The sequence below is a fragment of the Hippocampus bargibanti genome, linkage group LG08 (assembly GCF_051943395.1).
Source record: "Hippocampus bargibanti isolate YZ-2025 linkage group LG08, ASM5194339v1, whole genome shotgun sequence".
Lineage (NCBI taxonomy): Eukaryota > Metazoa > Chordata > Actinopteri > Syngnathiformes > Syngnathidae > Hippocampus > Hippocampus bargibanti.
The window spans coordinates 21458278-21479661 of record NC_142741.1 but is presented as its reverse complement, the minus strand read 5'-3'; the positions used below and the strand labels follow the sequence as shown (position 1 = coordinate 21479661).

The window sequence follows — 21384 nt, the reverse complement described above, 5'->3', positions numbered from 1 at the left end:
ACCAATAAAAATGACAAAGTGTGCTGAAACTGCAAAAAAAATTAGCTGCGAATTGGGCATTTTCAGAAAGTCCCGCCCCGAGTTCGCGACGACACGCCAAGACGTCTTGCCTTGCTCGAGAATCAAAACAATGGCTTCAGATTCGGAGAAGATGCTTTCTTGTTATTCATCCAGTTATGAATATGATTCAAATGGTTCTGAAGAGGAAAGCATAAATGTTGACAATCGATTAAAGAAGTTCTTCTGGGTCATTTTGAAGCGTCACGATGGATGTGTAGCGTCCCAGAAAATGCAGAAAATGGCGCCCATGCTCCGGAAATGGGCTGATTTGTCTGCTGGGAATTTGGGTCAGCGAATATCAAATGCAACACACAACGATTCACCATCGCGTTATTTAGGTGTTTTCCTTCTAATTTCGCCATCAACACAAAATTTTCAGACCAAACAAAGTACCGCAAAATGCATTGTGTGTCGCGTTCCCTCCGTGACGTGACGTCAGGAATCGTCACCAACTCAAAAACAAGACTTCCTGAATATCCAGCACAAGTCTTAAAATGCAAAATATAGCTATATGTGGTGGAATCTTTGTAAAATACGCTCAGTAGAAGTCATTTGAAGCCATTTTACAAATTATGGACACAACTTGTCCGGAGGCGTTGGTTGTCCTTTAAATAAAAATATGTACACAAATTACATGACATTCAACAATGTGTTTTAGAATCACCGAGCTTTCGTGACAGAACACAGTCAGCAAGCGAGTCATTCTCACCTCCACTGGCATCTGTCAGTTCGGTGCGGCGTAGGAACCCCAGGTAGCCTGTCCTGGCCCACACAGTGTGCGTGTCCCCAAAGCTCAATTTGGTGTTAAAGTGGTCTGCGTGCAATGCTTCTTCTCCGTAGACGGTGTAGTAGCCTGTCGCATTATGAGGACTACACACCCACACCTAGTATATACATGCGCACACACACACACGGTTGTCACCAACAGATTTGGCGGCAGTGCAAAAAAAGTAGAAAACTGATGAATTTTTGCAGCCTCAAAGTAATTACCCCATCTATTAACAGTGAGCCTATGTCCTTTTTGGCTGCTACCCTTCTCATATGTGCACAACTTTTGGTTTTATTTTTTTCATCAGTCTAAAGGCCTTGCACCAGACTATTGGTGAGAATATCATGAGGTTATTTTGAAACTGGTATCTATGTCGTCCGCTGAAGTAAGGTTGCAGCTCACCTCTCCAAGGTGAGAATCTCCCAAGGGTCCTTTGGTCTCCGTGTTGGCAATAATCACTTTGACTCCAGGAAGGATCTAGAATCACAGCAAGATGACGAGGTCTTCTGTTGAGTGTTTTATTTCTGTATTTATTGTGACGACGTACCTTGCCAGACTCCATCAGGGGCAAACTGTGCGGGGACCCCCTTTCCACCAGGCGAACCCTGAATGAGATGCCAAAACAGAAATGATGAGGCATTTTTAATAGCACACGCCTCTGACATCATCTGGAACACTTCAAATCAAATATTTACTGAATGACGGTCGATCATTATTTGAGTGTGAGTTGAGTAAATGTGAGTCTGCGGCGACACAGGTGCGCACCGCGGCAGAGATTTGACAAACTCTTTAAAGGACAACCACTTTTTTGTTTCTTAACTGACATCAGAAAAACGTTTTATAGCATCTAAAATACCAAAAACAAGCAGTATGATGTTTTTATTCAAATGCAAAACATCAATAAAAATGACAACGTGTCCAAAATCTGCAAAAAATTGAGCTGCGAATTGGGCATTTTCAGAAAGTCCCGCCCCCAGTTCGTGACGTCACGCCAAGACGTCTTGCATTGCTGCAGAATCGAAACAATGGCTTCAGATTCGGAGAAGATGCTTTCTTGTTCCACATCGAGTTATGAATATGATTCACATAGTTCTGAAGAGGAAAGCATACAAGTTTGCAATCGATAAAAGAATTTTTTCTGTGCCATTATGAGGCAACATTAAGGGGAGATGTCTCAATGAAAAAGAGGCACAAAATGGCGACCTCCTGTGGCCACCTCCGTTTCCACAGGCTGATAAATTCCTTATATGGAGCTTGGACACCCTCTTCTGGCGGCTTTTGGGTGCAACAAAAGGTTTACAGACCAAACAATACAGCAAAATACATTCACGTGATGGAAGGACAGCTACAATGTGTCTTTTTTTTTCGGTCAGGGGGGTTCCTTTAGTGACGTCACGTACGGACTTGTCACCAACTCAAAAACAAAACTTCCTGAATATTCAGCGCGAGTCTTAAAACGTAAAATATAGCTATATGCGGTGGAATCTTATTAAAATACGCTCAGTAGAAGTCATTTGAAGCCATTTTACAAATTATGGACACAACTTGTCCGGAGACGTCGGTTGTCCTTTAAGTCAGTGCTTTTGACAAGCATTTCAAAAGCTTTGTTGGTCCAGACTTCCCACAAGTATTCTAAAGGTCATCACCGCCTCTCACCTGTCATGTCGCAGAGCCCTCATGTCCACGTAAACCGTTGTGGGGTCCGGTCCCGCTGTGCCCTGGGGAACAACAAAGATGCACAAATGAGTGATTTGGGATGTAAGCGCATCCTTCTAGTTTGCCATGAACACTAATTAGTGCGCTCATTGGAGTTGTTAGACTTTGCTGTTTTTAAAAGCAGGAAAGTATCATCGTAATATTTTGCTGCTGATCAGTTGAAGCAGATTGAGGCTACAAAAGTCACAAATGTTTTTCAGTAATTCTTTTGAATTTGAAGTAAAAAAAAAAGTACTTTAATTTCCTGTCACTCCTCGCTAGAGTTTGCTTGTCACAAGCCTCTGTTGTATAATTCTATTCATAACATTTCAATAGAATGTATTCAAAATGAATATATTCATTACATGTCTTGTTGACTGGCAGGAAATCATGCCTGGTTCGAACGTTTTGTAACATCTCAAATTCTATCTTGTTCAGAATCTTCTTTTCGTCATTGACAAAGGCAAAAACATAAAATAAAATAAAATACAAGTACAGCAACACATTTTTATCTTGATTTATTATTTTTTCATTCATTGCTTGGGAAAAATCACCTTGCTATCATGTCCAATACAATTTTGAGCATCTGTTAATCAATAAAATCAACATTGACTTTAATGACTCAGATTGAATTCACAATAATTTCTTCTCAGCCTATTGAACTATTTTCAATTTACAATTATTTTCCTTAACTGTTTTTGCTGTCTGATTGGCTGGGAGAAATTGCTCGTTTGTACTGCATAATTGTGAGGTATGGGGAGGGGGAGATCCAAGAGCTACCTCAGAACTACAGCTAACATCCGACTTACAACCGATGTGAGGCGTTGGTGCTCCTTTTGGGTTGCAAACTTGAAATCTGATTAGTTAAAGCAACAGTTTGATCGATACATTTAATGAGACGGGGCCCGCAGAACTAATTGTAAAGGCGTCCAGGTAGATTTCTGACCCTGGTAACAAATGATGGCTCAAATATGATTGGTTTAAATGCTTAAATAGCGTGACAGGCGAAAAGTAATGAAAGAAAGCTGAAAGACAATTAGGAATTATTTAACAAGAATTCATGGACAAAATGTAATTGACATAAGTCTGTGATTCAGATATTTTTAGGCCAGCAGAGAAGGCCTCGCAGGCCCTGACGGTCCACCACTGCTGAAAACATTCTTCAGGTTTTACAATCTTGGAATTTTAATATGGGGAGATTTTTAAATAACCTGAAAGGTCCCACAGTGTCACTGTTAACAAGTATTTAATTTGTGTTTTACAAGAGCAAAAATACGAAAAAGACGTCCGCCGATTCCTTGTTCTAATGTAAAGCAGCGCAGGCGGCATGAAGGCATCCGAGAAGAAGTCGATGCATAGAGAATGGCAGACCTGGCCGCAGACATACGGTATTTGTTACAAAATTGAGCTGAATCCTTGCCAGGACAAACGAAAACCATAAAGGCACAAACACAGAGACACACATGGAGGGGAAAACCAGCGACAGCCCCCAAAAAAAGCAAGCAACGACTCTTGTCTGACAGTACCTGCTCGACCAGTTTCCCTAACCTGTTGGGCTGACAGGACACATAAATAAAAGCCATTTGTATGGGTTTATGGAGACGTGGATGCACACACCAATGCAATACATGCACACAAAACAAAATAAAGAATCCAGGAAGAAAAGATAAACATTTTTGCACAAGGTTGCGTGTGCGGAAATGTTGATTTTCAATAAATTATTATTATTATTGCATTACTGTTGGATTTTCAATCATTTAAATTTTCAGGAGATAAAGTCCATCAATCAAAAATGTTTACTTTTACTTCATACTGTATAGAATTATGTTCAACTGTCAATGCAAATAAACAAACACCACGTACATAAACAAACAAATAAATAAATGATTTGAAAAACGGCAATGTAGCATTGTAGCGCGTAATGAACAAGTCTGCCGCATGGTTGTGTGATTTCGGATTTGAATCACAGCTGAGACCGTGTATTCCATGTTTCTTGATTTCCTTGCACGTTCCAAAAACATGCATTTTTGGTTCACTGAAGATGAAAATTGGTCATTGGGATGAATTTGAGTTTAATACATTTTTTATCTCTATGTGGCCTTCGATTAATTTGCATGGAACCACTCCAGGTTGTACACTAAATGTCAGCCAGAACAGTCTAGCACACCCTCCGTCCTGATAACAAAAACTACTCTAAGACTGAATGATACTTTATTTAACCTGTGAACGAAATGTAAAATACAAAGGCTAGAGAGTATTCATGTTTCAGATGCTGACACCTTTTGCTAAAGAAATGCACTCACGCATTTAAGAAACAGACTGATGAATGCTTACCTGCAAACAAATGGCCACGTTCACTCTGCAACCAAAGGTGGTGCTTACGGCACGGGCCGAAAGCCCGAGGTCCTTGAAGATCTTGGAGAAAGACTGCGTTAGCGCGATGCGAGGCCGCTCTTCCGCCACCACCATGCATGTGCGCACACACGATAGGTTGACGTTCCGCAGCTGAAAATGAGAGATGAGTTCGGCATTAATTTTATAATTAATAATACAGTAAAGTCTCGTTATATCGATATTCTCGGGAGTCGGAGAAAATATCGATATAACCGGACTATCGATATATTCGATCCTGCGGCATGTAAATTTTCTGCTTGCGTTCATAGAAATAGTATCGTAATAAGCAGTACTATCGATATAACGAGACTTTACTGTAATAATATTAATAAGAATACAGCTCTCAAGGTCACTTTTCAGTCACAGAAGTTTTTCTGTGGGTGAGCAGTTTTTTTTTTTTTTCATGCTTGGGTGTCGATAAAGTGCTGGCCATTGCCTGTGGCAGTGTTTTTTCTTTTCCACGAGGAGGCAGCATTTTCCTTTTTTTCCATGTTAGTGCTTTGGTCCAGGTTCAGCTGTTGTTAAAGCGCTATACAGTATAAACCAATATGTATGTATTCCATTGTATTTTGGACAGTAGCCCTCATTTCAAGCTCATATAACTCAAGACCCATATAAGTTAGGAATTAACTGTTTTTTTCTGATGAAAGAAGACAGACTAAGGTTTCTAAGGCTGAATTGAATGTTTATGTTTAAATATTTAAAACTCAATATTTTGTGGGTCCTGGAATTCAAGTGACAATGACAAAAACCCTGGCACTGGAGTGGACACATTTTAGCACGTCTAGCTGTGAATGCGTTAACAACTAAAGGTCTGCTCTTCCAACATCAACACAACATAGCCTGTTTTACAGAACAATATGTTGAATCAGAATCAAAATCAGAAAGCCTTTAATCGCCCCACAATTGGGAAATTTGGGAGTCCACAGCAGCAATTTGAAAGGGGATGGGGGTGGGGGTGAAAGGATAAAAAACAAGATATTCTAAGCATAATAAAAAGTGTCATCAGACTGAGGGGTATACTGTAACTGTGCGAAAATGTTTCATAAAAAAACTGTACATGCTGCAAGTATCAAAGAAAATGGCCCACACAGTGGCTGATTTCACACTGCACCTAGGCAAACACAAACTAAGGCCGACCGACTGGTAAATGAACCACCACCCCCAACAAAAAAAGTCAGACTCACCCGTAGCGCTTCCGTTTGCGAGCCCAGGCCTTTTGTGCACATTTCCATGACTGAGTAGGAGCAGAAGGTGACACGCACCTTGTACTGGCTGACAGCAGCCAGCCACACACATACGTTGCTTTCCAGCTCCAGAGGGGGAACCAGGATGGACTGGTGGCCAGAGTACACACTGTAAACCACAAACATATACGGATTAGTCAATAATAAAAGATTGTGGGAAAAAAATGGCAATTGGAAGAAATTAGTATGTGCAGCAGTTTTTTTCCCCAATAAACATTGATGATGGGTCACTGAAACATCATTCAGCATGACAATGATGACTTTAAAGGACAACGACACCATTTTTTTGTTTCCTAAGTGACATCAGAAAAACGTTTTATAGAATCTAAAATATCCAAAACACGCAGGCTGATATTTTTAGTCAAATGCAAAACACCAATAAAAATGACTTAGTGTCACAAAACTACTTCAAAATGACATTGGAAATGGCGAGTTTCAGAAGGTCCCGGCCCCTTGTTCGTGACGTCACGCCAGGATGTCTTGCCTTGCTCTAGAATCAAAACAATGGCTTCAGATTCGGAGAAGATGCTTTCTTGTTACTCATCCAGTTATGAATATGATTCAAATAGTTCTGAAGAGGAAAGCATAAACGTTTGCAATCGATTAAAGAAGTCCTTCCGTATCATTTTGAGGCATCTGGACTCCAATGTAGCTTGGAAATGGGCTGATTTGTCTGCTGGGAATTTGTGTCAACTAGTATCAAATAGTAGTCTTGGTGCAACACACAATGATTCACCATTGTGTTATTTATGTGTTTTCCTTCTAATTTTGCCATCAACACGGATCAACACGATGTTTTCAGACCAAACAAAGTACCCAAAATGCATTGTGTGTCGCTTTCTCGGTCAGGGGCGTTTCTGACGTGACGTCACGTGAGGCATCGTCACCAACTCGAAAACAAGACTACCTGAATATTCAGCGCGAGTCTTAAATACGTAAAATATAGCTATATGCGGTGGAATCTTTGTAAAATACGCTCAGTAGAAGTCATTTGAAGTGATTTTACAAATTATGGACACAACTTGTCCGGGGGCGTTGGTTGTCCTTTAAAGATTCTGGAGCACTACAAGAAGATACGTATTGCACAAAACAAAAACCGAATCCATTCTGAACTGAATGCAAATCTGCTGGCTAACTACAAGAAATGCCATATTTGTATATAAGCATTACGCTAAAAAGTATTAACTTCTGCTTTGAAAATTAATATTTCATTCAATAAAATGAATATAATAAAAATAATTCTCGACATTGTTTGGAATTGATAGCTTTTTTTCTGTCTCGGTGATTAAAATTATAATTGTAATTTAAAATTAATAATAAGAATAAACTTTGCTGGAGACAACCCAACTGTAAATATATAACGTGGTATTTTATCAAAGTGGGTTGTGTATATTTTAACTTGCTCAATCATATTTGGTGGATGTCAGATAGTAACTCAACTCAACTGAATTTAATGAGCACTTTCAAACACACAAGCTGCAGACAAAGTGCTGTATGTGGATAAAAGTGAGTGAAACTGTGATATGATGTTTGACAATGGCTCACCTGCACAGGCACCAGAGCGCAAAGCCCAGACCGCAGTATGGGTCCAGGCATATGGCTATCTGGCGCGAGGGGTAGAGCTCGCACTGCAGCTTGATGGAGCGACATAAGGCACCGGTGGCCGCATGAGACATCTATGATAGTAAAAATGACGGAGGGAATTTTAAAAGATTGATCCAATGTCAAATAAAGACAATTTAGAAAAAAAAGAACATCTCTTTGCAGTACACACCTTGACTCCTGCCAGGATGCCTGTGGTAGAAACGCTAAAGTCAAGGTAGGCTAACATCTCCGGGGTTGGTGGTTTGTAAATCTGAGAGCTTTTCTTCCTGGGGAGATCATCTGAATAGATAGATTAAAAAACAAAGACATTTGTCAGCATGAAATAAAGGCCTTCGTGTTGTACATCAAAACTCACCAGTGTCCAGCACCGTCGGCCAACTTTTGATGTCCACTGCAGCAGCGGCCTCTTTGGATTTCAGCAACTTCATTATGGCTTGAGTGGTCAGGATACACACTGACTTACTGACCTGCAACACGCAGACAGCAATCTGAGTGCATGACTATCAGTGGCGTGTGATGAATTTTGGACCTGAGCATTCATTCAGTGGGTATTTAGGGATGTATCCACTTCTTATCTCATTCACTGCCAGACATGTGCAAAAATGTGTCCACTCCAGTGCCAGGACTTTTGTCATTCTCATTCGAATTGCAGGACCCACAGAATATTGAGTTTTAGTGAGTTTTGGACCCGAGCATTCAGTGGGTATTTTATCTTCACCCTCCCGCTAAAAAAAACTGAAACCAGAATAAACTCAGGAATGGCGTTCTACATTATATTTTCAATTACTGAGTAAATTTGTGAATGGCGGCGGATGAGTTAATAAATGTTGTCTAAAATGTTAAATTTTACAAAAATGATATTGGACAATTTCTCAAGGCACACCTGACGATCTCTCACGGCACATTTATTTTGTTTTTTTTTTCCCAAGATAGCGGCGCGTGAACACACAGCGGGCTCCTCTCTCACAGCAAATTGGCGTTTTTGTGTTTATTATGTTTGTCAAAGTCATTATAAGTGCCTTGCACGCTGGGTCCGAGAGGACAGTAATTTCATCTGTGCTGTATGTCATGCATATTAGCATATTTGACATTAAAGCTGACTTTGACGTTTGACATTGAATTATATGGGTCTGGAGTTATATGAGCTTGAAATGAGGGTGGCTGTCAATACAATGCAATACAATGCAATACAATGCAATACAATGCAATACATACATATGGTTTTATACAGCGCTTTAATAACAGCTGAAGCTGTAACAAAGCGCTAACATGGAAAAAGGGGAAATGCTGCCCACTTGTGGAAAGGAAAAAAAATGCAAGAGGCCATGGTCAGTGCTTTATCGGCACCCAAGCATGACAAAAATTTGGGAATAGCGCTCTACGTCATATTTTCAACTCCCGAATAAATTAGTGAATGGCAGTGAATGAGTTAATAATGCAATAATACGCAAACCCCCCTCCCCAGGCTCCAAAAAAACAATATATAATGAAAAATACAGTAAAGTCTCGTTATATCGATATCGGTTATATCGATAGTACCGCTTATTACGATACTATTTCTGTGCACGCTAGGAGAAAATTACATGCGCGCAGGGTCGGATATATCGATAGTCCCGGTTATATCGATATTTTTCGGACTCCCTAGAATATCGATATAACGAGACTTTACTGTACGTTCAGACTGCAGAGCGTGTTCCTGAAGCCCCAACATTGTGTACATTCATCATAAATGCTAACGCTGAAACCCCTTCCCCTTTTTAGAGTAACATCTCCACAGAGACTTAACAAGCCCTGAGCCTCACAAATAAAAATTCTGATAAAACATACACACTTCTAAGCAATGTTGCTTGAAATACAGTTTCAAAAGTGCAGTTTTTCTAGAAAAGTACACCTTGAAAGTCAATTCTCAATCAATATCTTCCTGCCCTACATCGTAAAACAACATAGGGTCGCACATGGAGCTGAACCAATCAGAAGCGATCATCTTGTCCTTGTGCATGGCATCAGCCACACCATTTTTTTAGTAGTCTACGATTACCGTATGTTCTGGTGTATAAGGCGCACCCAAAAGCCTTGATTTTATTGAAAAGATGACGCTGTGCCTTACAGTGAAGAAAATAAGTATTTGAACACCCTGCTATTTTGCTATTTCTCCCACTTAGAAATCATGGAGGGGTCTGAAATTGTCATCATAGGTGCATGCCCACTGTGAGAGATAGACTAAAAAGAAACATCCAGAAATCACAATGCATGATTTTTTTAACGATTTATTTGTGTGATACAGCTGCAAATAAGTACAGTAAAGTCTCGTTATATCGATATCGGATATATCGATAGTCCCGGTTATATCGATACTATTTCTATGCACGCACGGAGAAAATTACATGCAAACAGGGTCGGATATATCGATAGTCCCGGTTATATCGATATTTTTTCGGACTCCCTTGAATATCGATATAACGAGACTTTACTGTATTTGAACACCTGAGAAAATGGATGTTAATATTTGGTACAGTAGCCTTCGCTTGCTATGACAGAGGTCAAACGTTTCCTGTAGTTTTTCCACCAGGTATGCGCACACTGCCGCTGCATAAAGACACCTGTCCACCCCATACAATCAGTAAGACTTTAACTTGACTTTAGCTGTCCAAAGACACAGGAGACAAAATTGTACACCTCCACAAGGCTGGAAAGGGCTAAGGAGCAATTGCCAAGCAGCTTGGTGAAAAAACGTACACTGTTGGAGCAATCATTAGAAAATGGAAGAAGCTAAACATAATGGTCAATCTCAATCAGAGTGGAGCCCCATAAGAGAGATCACCTCGTGGGTTCTCCATGATTCTAAGAAAAGTGAGGAATCAGCCCGGAACTACAGCTGAAAAGAGCTGAGACCACTGTTTCCAGGATTACTGGAGGTAATAAATACATCTTCATTATATATGCAGGTGCACCTTATGTGAAGTAATATTGAGCCACAACTGGTCGTGCAACTACTGTCAGGAGCCTCCGACTCCATTTCCCTCTGTAGAAGAAGTTGTGTGTAACCCCAGCCTCTACTGTAGCGCCTTATATGTGAGAAAACTTTTATAGATTTATATATTATATTTGGAAAACGTTTTTTTCATTCACTGAAGGTGCGCCTTATAGTCTGGTGCGTGTTATATATTGAAAAACGTTGAAAATATATCATTCATTGGGGGTGCGCCTTATACACTGGAAAATACGGTAATAGTTTACCCACGCCTGGTCGACGGGCTGCGTTGTTACCTCAACAATCATCTTGACGGTGGGAAGGGTGGTGGCCAGGTTCTGCGGGTGTGGAGGTCTGACCGTCACTGGGACACAGCCAGCATACAAGCAGCCATAAAAAGTGGCAATTAGGTCGATACCTGCCCACAAAAAAAAGACATTCTGCTTTACCATTCACATGCTGCTGACGTGACAATTTGTCTCGGAGAACCTCAGGGCTATGTTTCGAGTACCTGGCATATAGAGAAGGGCAACATGGTCCCCGGTGTTGAGCCGTGCCATCAAGGCTGCAGCTACGCGCTCGGCCCGCTTGTGGAGCTGAAGACAAGATGCTGAACTGGCCACAGTGCCCTACAGAATCACACGGCAAATGTGTTGATGCAGCCATGGCTGGCAATGGCTCCTCGTAAACATTTGGCATTTCAGTTGTTTCGTCCAGGGATCACACCATACCCACTCACATGGTGTGTGGACCAAAATCTGGTCAAATCCACTTGTGCTATCGAGTGGTGACTTTCATACTGAAAAAGATTCCCAGCAGCATCGACACTGACTGAGGAGTTGTACAAACCCCTTCATTCAAAAGTCAAAGAAAAGAAACACCCAAAAGATTTTGTTGTTGTTGTTGCAGTATGAACTCATTCACTGTCAAGTGATATGCAAATTATATGTCCACTCCAGTGCCAGGGTTTTTCTCATTTTCTCTCAAATTACAGAACCCACAGAATATTGAGTTTTAGGACTATATAAACATTCAATGCGTTTCAATTCCCGAATACATTCGGGAATGGCAGTGAATGACTGCGTTTTTGCTATCGTATTTTAGGGTTTTGGCATTGTCAACAGAAATGCCAAATGTAGACGAGCACATACATTCTGAATTACTACCGTGCTATTTATTCAATAATAAAAAACTGGACCGGCAGAGGTACCTTAGCATTGAGAACAAGGAACAGCTGATGGTCCGGAGTGGCCTGTGCTCTCCACTGCAGCACATCTTGAATGTAGAGGAACTAGCAGTACCAGGAACCATAGACACAAAGACAAATGTGACTTTAACAAGCAAAGCATATAGAATGTGGCAGTGGCAGAACGTCAAGGCCTGCAAAGCCTTCTCTGCTGGCTTAAAAATATCTGAATCAGAGACTTATGTTAATTATATTTTGTTCATGAATTCTTATAACCGGTAAACAATTCCAAATTGTCTTTCAGGTACCTTTCATTCCTTTGTTGTGCTGCTTCCAGATGTGTGTTTTTGTATTTAAGCATCTAACCAATCCCATTTCAGCCATCATTTGTTACCAGTGTAAGCAATCTACCTGAACGCCTTCACAAGTTCTGTGGGTCATGGAGTATCAAATGTATCGATCAAAGTGTTGCTCTAATCACTCAGATTTCGAGTTGGAAACCCAAAAGGGGCACCAACACCTTCTCGAAGGCACTGGTCAACATCCAACGTCCAACAGACTAGCCAATCGTAGTTTTCGCAAACTACGATTGGCTAGTCACGAGCCAATCAGTTTGTGAAGACTTGTCTTATCACAAGCCACTAGCGACAAGAGCATACTGGCCAGAGCTAGCATACTGTATTGGTAGCGAGCTGCATAAGCAAATATATTGTTGTGATGATTTAATAGCAGTTTTGTCAAGCCAAAATCGCTGAAGGAGGAAAAGAAATAGAGTTGGTTGGAGATTTACCGTTAAAGCCATTTTCAAGATGGACTACTCAAGAAAAATGGACATCATTAAGAAGGTCGGTCAGTTATTTCCTGGATAATGGTACCATCAAGTGGACTTGTAGTAAATCACACCACATTTTTTCAGTCTGGATTGATTCAGACGTTGTGCTACTGAAGGCCTAGTGATGAAATCCACGGCCCGCCACTGGAAGAACATTATCTGTGTTATGACTCTTCTGCTAGTTAACAAAACTGTATTGAAGATGGATGGATAGATGTGTGTGATGGGGTGATTCCTTCCAACCCCACAGGTGTGTACCTGCTCATTGTCTTCCAACTGGGTCACATCTCTCCCACAGGCCTGCGCGATCCTCTTCCCAGCTACCAGATTGCCTACGATCATGGAAGCGGGCCCAACCTCTGCAGAGCACACACGCATCCATCACGTATTTAAAACAGTTTCGACAAACTATCTTACTCCAGCGGGCATGTTTACAGATGTATACCCGGCTGCTTTTGCCTCGGCTTGGGTAGGTTGGTGACGCACGTGTGAGGGCACATTAAGACATTGCAAGGGTGCAAGGCACCCTCCAAGAAGCGCTGTTTAGTCTCTGATATGTGAATGCCACCGAGGGGAGCCTTGGGAAGCGTATTGGCGGGCACCAGGGCCAAGCAATAAACACCCACTTGGTGGATGCTGTCGATGGCCTGGAAGAAACACAGGAGAACTGTTTTTGCATCTATTTTCAGACACGGTTATAACAGTGTCTGAAACTCATGACAAAAAGTTACCAGACACCAGGGCAGAAAACTCTGAAAAGTTGCCTGCCCAGCCATAAAGTTGCCTGCCCCATTTTTCACAACTTGAAACACAATAAGACGACTAATCGCAAAAAAAAAACATTGTTGCAAAGTATGAAGGATTGATAATCAGAATAATCAGAACAACACTTTAAAATGTACCTACCACAAATGATCCCTTGCTTAATTTATCGTAAATACCCCTTGCTGATAATTTTGCTCCAGCTGTCGTTTGTCCATACACTGTTCGGCATGTTGCACAATGCAATGTGTGCATTGCGTCGTCTGCTACAAGCCACGTGAACTCCTCTTTCCACGATGCTTTTAATGTACGTTTACGTTTTGTAGCATCATAAAATTTGTTAGCTTCTCTTGAATCTTTCTTCTGGGGCTATAACGCTCAGGAAAGTCTGGAAGCACGAAATTATTCGATGCAGGCTTCTGATTGGCTGCCGAGTATGCAAATTGCCGAAAGAAAGTCGTTGATATTTTTTTCTTTTTCTTGAAAAATGCCACCCGGGCGGTGACATTTTTGAAGTTGTGCGACCGACGTAAAAGGCAGACGTTCTTTCAGACACTCGTTATAATCACTATAACCACGATATGCACCGCAAATGCTTTTCAGAGATAATTTTGACTGTTGACTGACTGTAAGAGGCACACTTGGCTTTGCTTGAGAATTGACGGAAAGTACACACAATCTTTCAGATGAATTTACTGTCAAGTTCAAATCCCCATTGATCGTCTGCTACAATCTTGTTTTAAAAAAAATGGAAGGTTGCAGAGTCGACACCTGAAGGACGCGGCTCATCCACTGGAAACTGTCTTCCTCAGAGGCATCCGGTCTCTGCTCCGCCACCACGACAATCCTCTCATCATGTAGCACCGACACAGAAAACACAGCTATCCTGTAATGCAACGGGCACATCAACCTTTGTAAAAACAATGTTATGATTTTGAAGCTCACTTGCCACAACAATCACAACTGCACAATCTAACAATTGCACAATTTATTCAATATTCTGTATTATTTGCCACGATGACAAGTATGTATTTTTATGAGAAAACAACAATATATCTGAAAATTAACAATGTGCTGTGTATCAATTTATGAAAACACACTATTCAAAAACAACATTTAAAAGACAACCGAAATCACTTTTTTGTTTCCTAACTGACATCAGAAAAACGTTTTATAGCCTCTAAAATACCCAAAACATGCAGTATGATATTTTTATTCAAATGCAAAACACCAATAAAAATGACTTAAAGTATCCAAAATCTGCAAAAAATTGAGCTGCGAATGGGGCATTTTCAGAAAGTCCCGCCCCCAGTTCGTGACGTCACGCCAAGATGTCTTGCATTGCTGGAGAATCAAACAATAGCTTCAGATTCAGAGAATATGCTTTCTTGTTACACATCCAGTTATGAATATGATTCAAATAGTTCTGAAGAGGAAAGCATACATGTTTGCCATTGATTAAAGAATTTATTCCGTGTCATTTTGAGGCAACATAGGGGGGAAATATATCACCCAAAAAAGAGGCACAAAATGGCGCCCTCTTGTGAGGAATTAATCAGCCCATTTCCACAGGCTGATAAATTCCTTCCATGGAGCTTGGACGCCCTCTTCTGGCGGCTTTTTGGTGCAACACGAGGTTTTCAGACCAAACAAGTACAGCAGAATACATTGACGTGATGGAAGGACTGTTACAACGTGTCCTTTTTTCGGTCACGGGCGTTCCTTCAGTGACGTCACGTACGGACTCATCAACAACTCAAAATCAAGACTTCCGGAATATTCAGCGGGAGTCTTAAAACGTAAAATATAGCTAAATACGGTGACATCTTTGGAAAATACGCTCAGTAGAAGTCATTTGAAGCAATTTTACAAATTATGGACACAACTTATCCGGAGACGTCGGTTGTTCTTTAAACACACACACAATAAAAATGCAAGCATAAAATATATGGACAACACTATAAGTACTGAAATGTTTTTGTTGGAGAGGTTTTACGAGGGTGGTGCATCACGGGATGGCGTGTGACGTCAAGTGAGTCTGCATGGGAGTTTTTGGGCATGAGAGTGTGCTCATTGTATTTTACCAATCTCAAAAAGTGAATCCGCAACTGAGGATGTGTCCTTATAGCCATATCCTTAACTCATTCACTGCCATTCACAAATTTATTCGAGAATTGAAAATATGACGTATAGCTTCATTCCCTAATTTGTTCATTTTTTTCCATGCTTGGGTGCCGATAAAGCACTGGCAATCGCCTGTGGCAATGTTTTCTTTTTCTTTTCCACAAGGGGGCGGCATTTCCCTTTTTCCATGTAAGCACTTTGTTCCAGCTTCAGCTGTTGTTCAATCGCTATATAAACCAATATGTATTCCTTTGTATTTTGGACAGCCGCCCTCAATACAAGCTCATTTAACTCCAGACCCATATAATTTAGGAATTAACTTTTTTTCTGATGAAAGAAGAGAGACTAAGGTTTCTAACGCTCAACTGAACGTTTATGTAGTCCTAAAACTCAATAATCTGTGCATCCTGCAATTTGAGTGAAAATGACAAAATCCCTGGCCCTGTAATGGACACATTTTTGCACAATGTCTGGCATTGAATGAATTAATAATGCATGTGAGTGTGTGACGTGCGTATCAGATCTCTTCTGATTGTGCAGGTGCACCTCAGGTTGTGGCTCGTAATAAATTGTCGGGTCTTCTAACCTGCCCCTGTAAACAAACTTCATGGGCTCCACCGCGAGAGCCGTGGCAACAACGTCGTCTGCGTTGTGCCTCCGCCCACTGACCACCATCAGTCCATCCATCTTCCCTACGACGAACACGAGGTTGTCCTGGTGGCACAACACAAAGTACACATTCACATTGAAAATATGTCAACACAGCGAGAACAGAAAAAAACTGAGTCAGACTCTTCATCACATTGATTCAAATCTGACATGTAAATGCCTGCTCGGTGTGAACGCACTTTTGGTATGTGGCCCTCACACACGTTTGACTCAAGGACAGAAATACTTAAAATATACCTGCTGACAGTATAAATAAGAAGAAAAGCATAAACCTTTTAATATCGTCTCAAATTGCTGCTTTAGAGGTGTTTCCATCATTACATAAGGAAAACGGAGAGACATAATAAGGAGATTGCCCTTTTAAAGGATAACCGACGTCACTTTTTTGTTTCTTAACTGACATCAGAAAAACGTTTTATAGCATCTAAAATACCCAAAACACGCAGTATGATATTTGTATTCAAAAGCAAAACACCAATAAAAATGACTTAAAGTGTCCAAAATCTGCAAAAAATTGAGGTGCGAATTGGGCATTTTCAGAAAGTCCCGCCCCCAGTTCGTGACGTCACGCCAAGACGTCTTGCATTGCTGGAGAATGAAAACAATGGCTTCAGATTCGGAGAATATGCTTTCTTGTTACACATCCAGTTATGAATACGATTCAAATAGTTCTGAAGAGGAAAGCATACATGTTTGCAATCGCTTAAAGAATTTATTCCGTGCCATTTTGAGGCAACATTGAGGAGAAATGTCTCACCGAAAAGAGGCATAAAATGGCGACCTCCTGTGACCACCTCCGTTTCCACAGGCTGATAAATTCCTTATATGGAACTTGGACGCCCTCTTCTGGCGGCTTTTGGGTGCAACACGAGGTCCCCAGACCAAACAAGTACAGCAAAATACATTGACGTGATGGAAGGACCGCAACAATGCATCTTTTTTTCAGTCAGGGGCGTTCCTTTAGTGACGTCACGTACAGACTCGTCACCAACTCAAAAACAAGACTTCCTGAATATTCAGCGCGAGTCTTAAAACGTAAAATATAGCTATATGCGGTGGAATCTTATTAAAACACGCTCAGTATAAGTCATTTGAAGCCATTTTACAAATTATGGACACAACTTGTCCGGAGACGTCGGTTGTCCTTTAAAATTAACTGCGGGAAGTGTCAACCAAGGCCGTCGACTATTTGGCAGTGTAAATCCAGCCTTTGCTGAGGTTCTAAAATCCACCAATAGGTCAGACGTGACTTGACGACAAAGAAGTTTACACGTGGTCATTAAAAAGATTGTTTCAAATAAATTATTATAAGCCCAGAATGGCCATAATGAGTGTTTATTGTAAACGACTGACAATAACTATTTTTGATTTTAGTCTTCCATATTTTATACACAGCAACTGAGATACACTGAGGCCTCGCCCTGAATCAATGCGACGGATGTCAAGGCACAAATTCTGACTTGGAAAAAGCCAAACGGTTCATTCAATGACCTATTTGCATATTCCATCTCAGATTATTTGATAGACCGAAGTGATGAGACTGCAGTCAGCTATGCCCAACTCAATTTGAGGTGTTTAGGTCAGTCGAACCATTAATGAGGGCTTTTTGGAACCAGGATTCAAGTTTAAGACTTTTAACGCTCACCTGAGGCGCTTTTGGAATTGCTATTGGTTTGCGTTCGGGATGAAAAATATCGAGGTGTCAAATACAATTATTGAAAATTGACATTACTGAAAGTCAAATAAGCAGATAGAATACGGTAATACATGAACACAAACCAAAAAAAACAGCAGAAATATATGAATGGTATGAACAGGAAAATGTGCAGGTTTAAAAAACTTTGCATTAAATGTGTGGTAGGGAGAACTTACTGGTCCCACAAAACCCAGCAGAGAGGTCCTGGTGAAGGTTCGGTCACTCACAGGAATTCCAGCTGATGTGACTGGAGTGGTCTGCGCCAAAATTTGACCATTAGCAGTGGCAAACGCAAATCTACTCATATTTGATCACAGTATTTTGCCAGTAAGAAGTTATCCATATATATATGGATACCTACGGTATTTAAGATAATACAATTTTAATATCAAAATAGAATTGCTTCTAGGGTTGCATGAAAAAATGCTTTGAGTAAAATTTTACGTAAACATCAGTACAGTGATACCTCGGCTTATGAACGCTTTAGCTCATAAACTTTTTGCCTTACGAACATTAAATTCGCGAGAATATAATCTTGGCATACGAACTAGTTTTCGGCGGACGAACCAAACCACATGGTCGAACAGTGCCACGGTGGCTGGCGGACTAGTTTTCCACACCCCTTTGAGTGCAGACGTGGTTTGTTATCGAGTGGAGTATTTTTGCTATTATGGGACCGAAAAAGACCCCACCACAGGCTATTGTTAAATCGAATAGGACACAAAAGAAAATTACGGCCGAGCAAAGGAAGGAGATCATCAAAAAACACGAACGATGTGTGCGTTTGTGTGACTTAGCGTCCCACTACCAGTATGCTAAGTCGATCATTGCTACGTGTGGCTAAGGGTCTTTCTGTATTGTCCAAGCAACAGTCTCAGGCAATATAAGAGGTTGAAATGCTTCTGGTGATTTGGATTAACGAAAAGCAGCTACCAGGGGACCGTGTGAGTGAGGGTATTATCGCCGAGAAAGCACGGCAACTTCACTCGGATATCATCAAGAGGCAACTACATCAACAACCATCCCAAAGGTAAATAAAACAACGATTATACAGCACAGTTTATTTCTTTAATTACAATACAATAGTATATTTATTATACATAAAATAAGGTATATTTTGTGCAGTTTTAAGGCTTGTTTAGTAGAAAATTATGTTTTATGGGGACCTGGGAACGGATTATTCTCCTTTTTAATGGTTTATTATGGGAAATAAATATTTGGAAGAGTAACTTTTCGCATTACGCACTTTCTGGGAACCAATTAAGTTTGGAAGCTGAGGTATCACTGTATTGAGGTAATGTCTGGTGAGACCTTGGCAAAAAAAAGAAAAAAAAAAAAAAAAAAAGACAAAAAAAAGACTTGGATTACAAACTTCAATGCTTTGATGCAGTTTTAATTTCCTACATACCTCTTTCTCAAAGAAACTACTGCCATTTTTATCTTGATTGTGGATATACTGAAAACCACTCATAAATATGAACATTCTTAAATGGTGACAAAAAATGTGTTTATAGTGCTTATGTTGTCCAAAACGGGACTTTAAAAATCAATTTTAATGAAATACAGTATGTTGCTGTTTACTGGTATTATCGCTCTTGGTGGTGTGATCTTGTTCACAGTATTTTATGGTGAGGCAGCCAAAGCATTGTTTTTCCTGGCATAATTAGAAACACCAACCTCAAATATGTTCTTGGTCATGCCTTGAAGGCCATAGTAAGCCGCACCCGTGCAACTTGAGCTCACGCAGATTTCTCCCACCTCGTCTGTCTGACAGAGGTACGGCGTCCCGTCCACTCGCACCACACATACCAGAGCTGGAAAATGCCATTCAGTCAAACATCGGGCAATTTTTCGTGTGTTGTCATTAGATGCGTAAGATGTGTACCGCACCTCCAGGCATGACCTGTCCAACATCCTGCACGGTGAGGACAGAGAGCTTCTCCTCAGTGTCCACGCGGATGACGCTGTGGCTCAGCCCACCCATAGACAACACCGCCTTGCCCGGTGAAGGAACTCCCATCTCTGGAGGTCTAAAGGTCAAAGTCATATTCACTCAATTATCAAATAATCAAACCAAAGCTAAATGAGGTGAAATGATAGTGATAACCAATTAGTTATAAGTGTTTAGGCAAAGCTACAGTTTAAGGAGTTTTACAGTGCTGAAATGCCTTTGTATGAGGTAAAAAGAGAGCCAAATGGATACCTGTCAACCTGCGAGACACCGTGACTTTACTAACGGGTCAATTTTTCCTTACTGAGAAAAAAACATACGCGTGTGTAATAGTTCACTGTGCAATTCTATTAACAAAATTTCACATGTCAACATTAATACTTTTAACAAGTTACAACATATTTCTGGCAATAATCAAGTATGTTCTTTGTTGTAGAGCATTGTGGCTTTTTTTGCTGTGAACAAATTACATTTGTCCATAGCAAAAAAATATATTTTAATTTGTGTTCTTACCATGTATAATGTTAATAAAAAATATGACTGACATTACGGTGAAAAAAACGTGGTAAAATTATAAATTTAACTGATTTCAAAATAAAATTCCACTTGACTGGAACTTGTCTTCTTGGAACTTGTTTCTTCTCGAGACTTTTCGCATGGACTTGTTTTCTCGTTGGTCAACTTCGCTTTTTACGAGTAGCGATATTTGTTATAATTAACATTCAGGCTAAAATTGACGAAATCGGAATCGAAAATATCTAAAAATTCGATTTAACAGTGTTTGCATTTCCCGTACAAACTTTCTCGTATGCCATACACATCTAAAAATGTGCAAAAATCGGACAGAACACGGCCGGTTGACAGGTATGCAAATGTTGCATTTTTATCTTATAACAAATGCTTCTGTCACGTATCCAAAAGCATCACAAAAATAAATAAAAATAGAATAAAGGTATTCTGATTCTGAAAAACAAAAACTGCAGTAACGCCATCAGACCTCCGGATGGCGACAGTCATGGCTTCTGAAGAGCTGGCGCATGGACAGATCACCTCAGGTCGCAGCCCACGTGCCTGGAACACGTTGAGAAAGGCATCGCAGGAAGATATTGACCCTGTCTCATGGGATCATTCACAACACACAGCAAACAGAGAGACATACAAACACATTTGAGTCAGTGTGTACAGAACCAATAAGAGGACAATGTTGTGTGCCGTTTAATTAATTAATTTATTTTTAAATTGCACGCAGACTCACACGGGTTAGCTCCATCGGCGACAATCAGCATGCGAAGAGAACTCAAGCTGATGTCTCGCTGGTCTCTCTGAGCCAGCAGAGACCAGTGCATGTCCCTCGACTTCACCACGGCCACCCGCGCTGGATAGCAAGCACCACAAACAACATGTTGGACATGTCTCAGAAATA

The 21384-nt window shown here is 40.6% G+C and overlaps 1 protein-coding gene across 4 annotated transcripts in view; it reads right to left on the bottom strand.

The window, feature by feature from the left end:
• Positions 1 to 21384, bottom strand: part of LOC148894785 (disco-interacting protein 2 homolog A-like) — a 95632-nt gene that overhangs the window by 2785 nt on the left and 71463 nt on the right. For 2 of the 4 annotated variants that reach the window (XM_089002129.1, XM_089002130.1), the window contains 22 exons: positions 21217 to 21336; positions 20959 to 21073; positions 19901 to 20040; positions 19688 to 19824; positions 18187 to 18267; positions 16232 to 16359; positions 14293 to 14407; positions 13205 to 13406; positions 13018 to 13118; positions 11952 to 12032; positions 11253 to 11370; positions 11038 to 11159; positions 8126 to 8237; positions 7940 to 8049; positions 7711 to 7841; positions 6106 to 6274; positions 4859 to 5029; positions 4051 to 4080; positions 2486 to 2547; positions 1377 to 1434; positions 1232 to 1306; positions 770 to 944 (listed from right to left, as the gene is read on the bottom strand). In XM_089002129.1, coding sequence (XP_088858255.1) covers positions 770 to 944; positions 1232 to 1306; positions 1377 to 1434; positions 2486 to 2547; positions 4051 to 4080; positions 4859 to 5029; positions 6106 to 6274; positions 7711 to 7841; positions 7940 to 8049; positions 8126 to 8237; positions 11038 to 11159; positions 11253 to 11370; positions 11952 to 12032; positions 13018 to 13118; positions 13205 to 13406; positions 14293 to 14407; positions 16232 to 16359; positions 18187 to 18267; positions 19688 to 19824; positions 19901 to 20040; positions 20959 to 21073; positions 21217 to 21336 — 2553 coding nt within the window. The remainder of the gene's footprint in view (positions 1 to 769; positions 945 to 1231; positions 1307 to 1376; positions 1435 to 2485; positions 2548 to 4050; positions 4081 to 4858; positions 5030 to 6105; positions 6275 to 7710; positions 7842 to 7939; positions 8050 to 8125; positions 8238 to 11037; positions 11160 to 11252; positions 11371 to 11951; positions 12033 to 13017; positions 13119 to 13204; positions 13407 to 14292; positions 14408 to 16231; positions 16360 to 18186; positions 18268 to 19687; positions 19825 to 19900; positions 20041 to 20958; positions 21074 to 21216; positions 21337 to 21384) is intronic. The other 2 variants (XM_089002132.1, XM_089002133.1) reach the window with 1 other exon arrangement.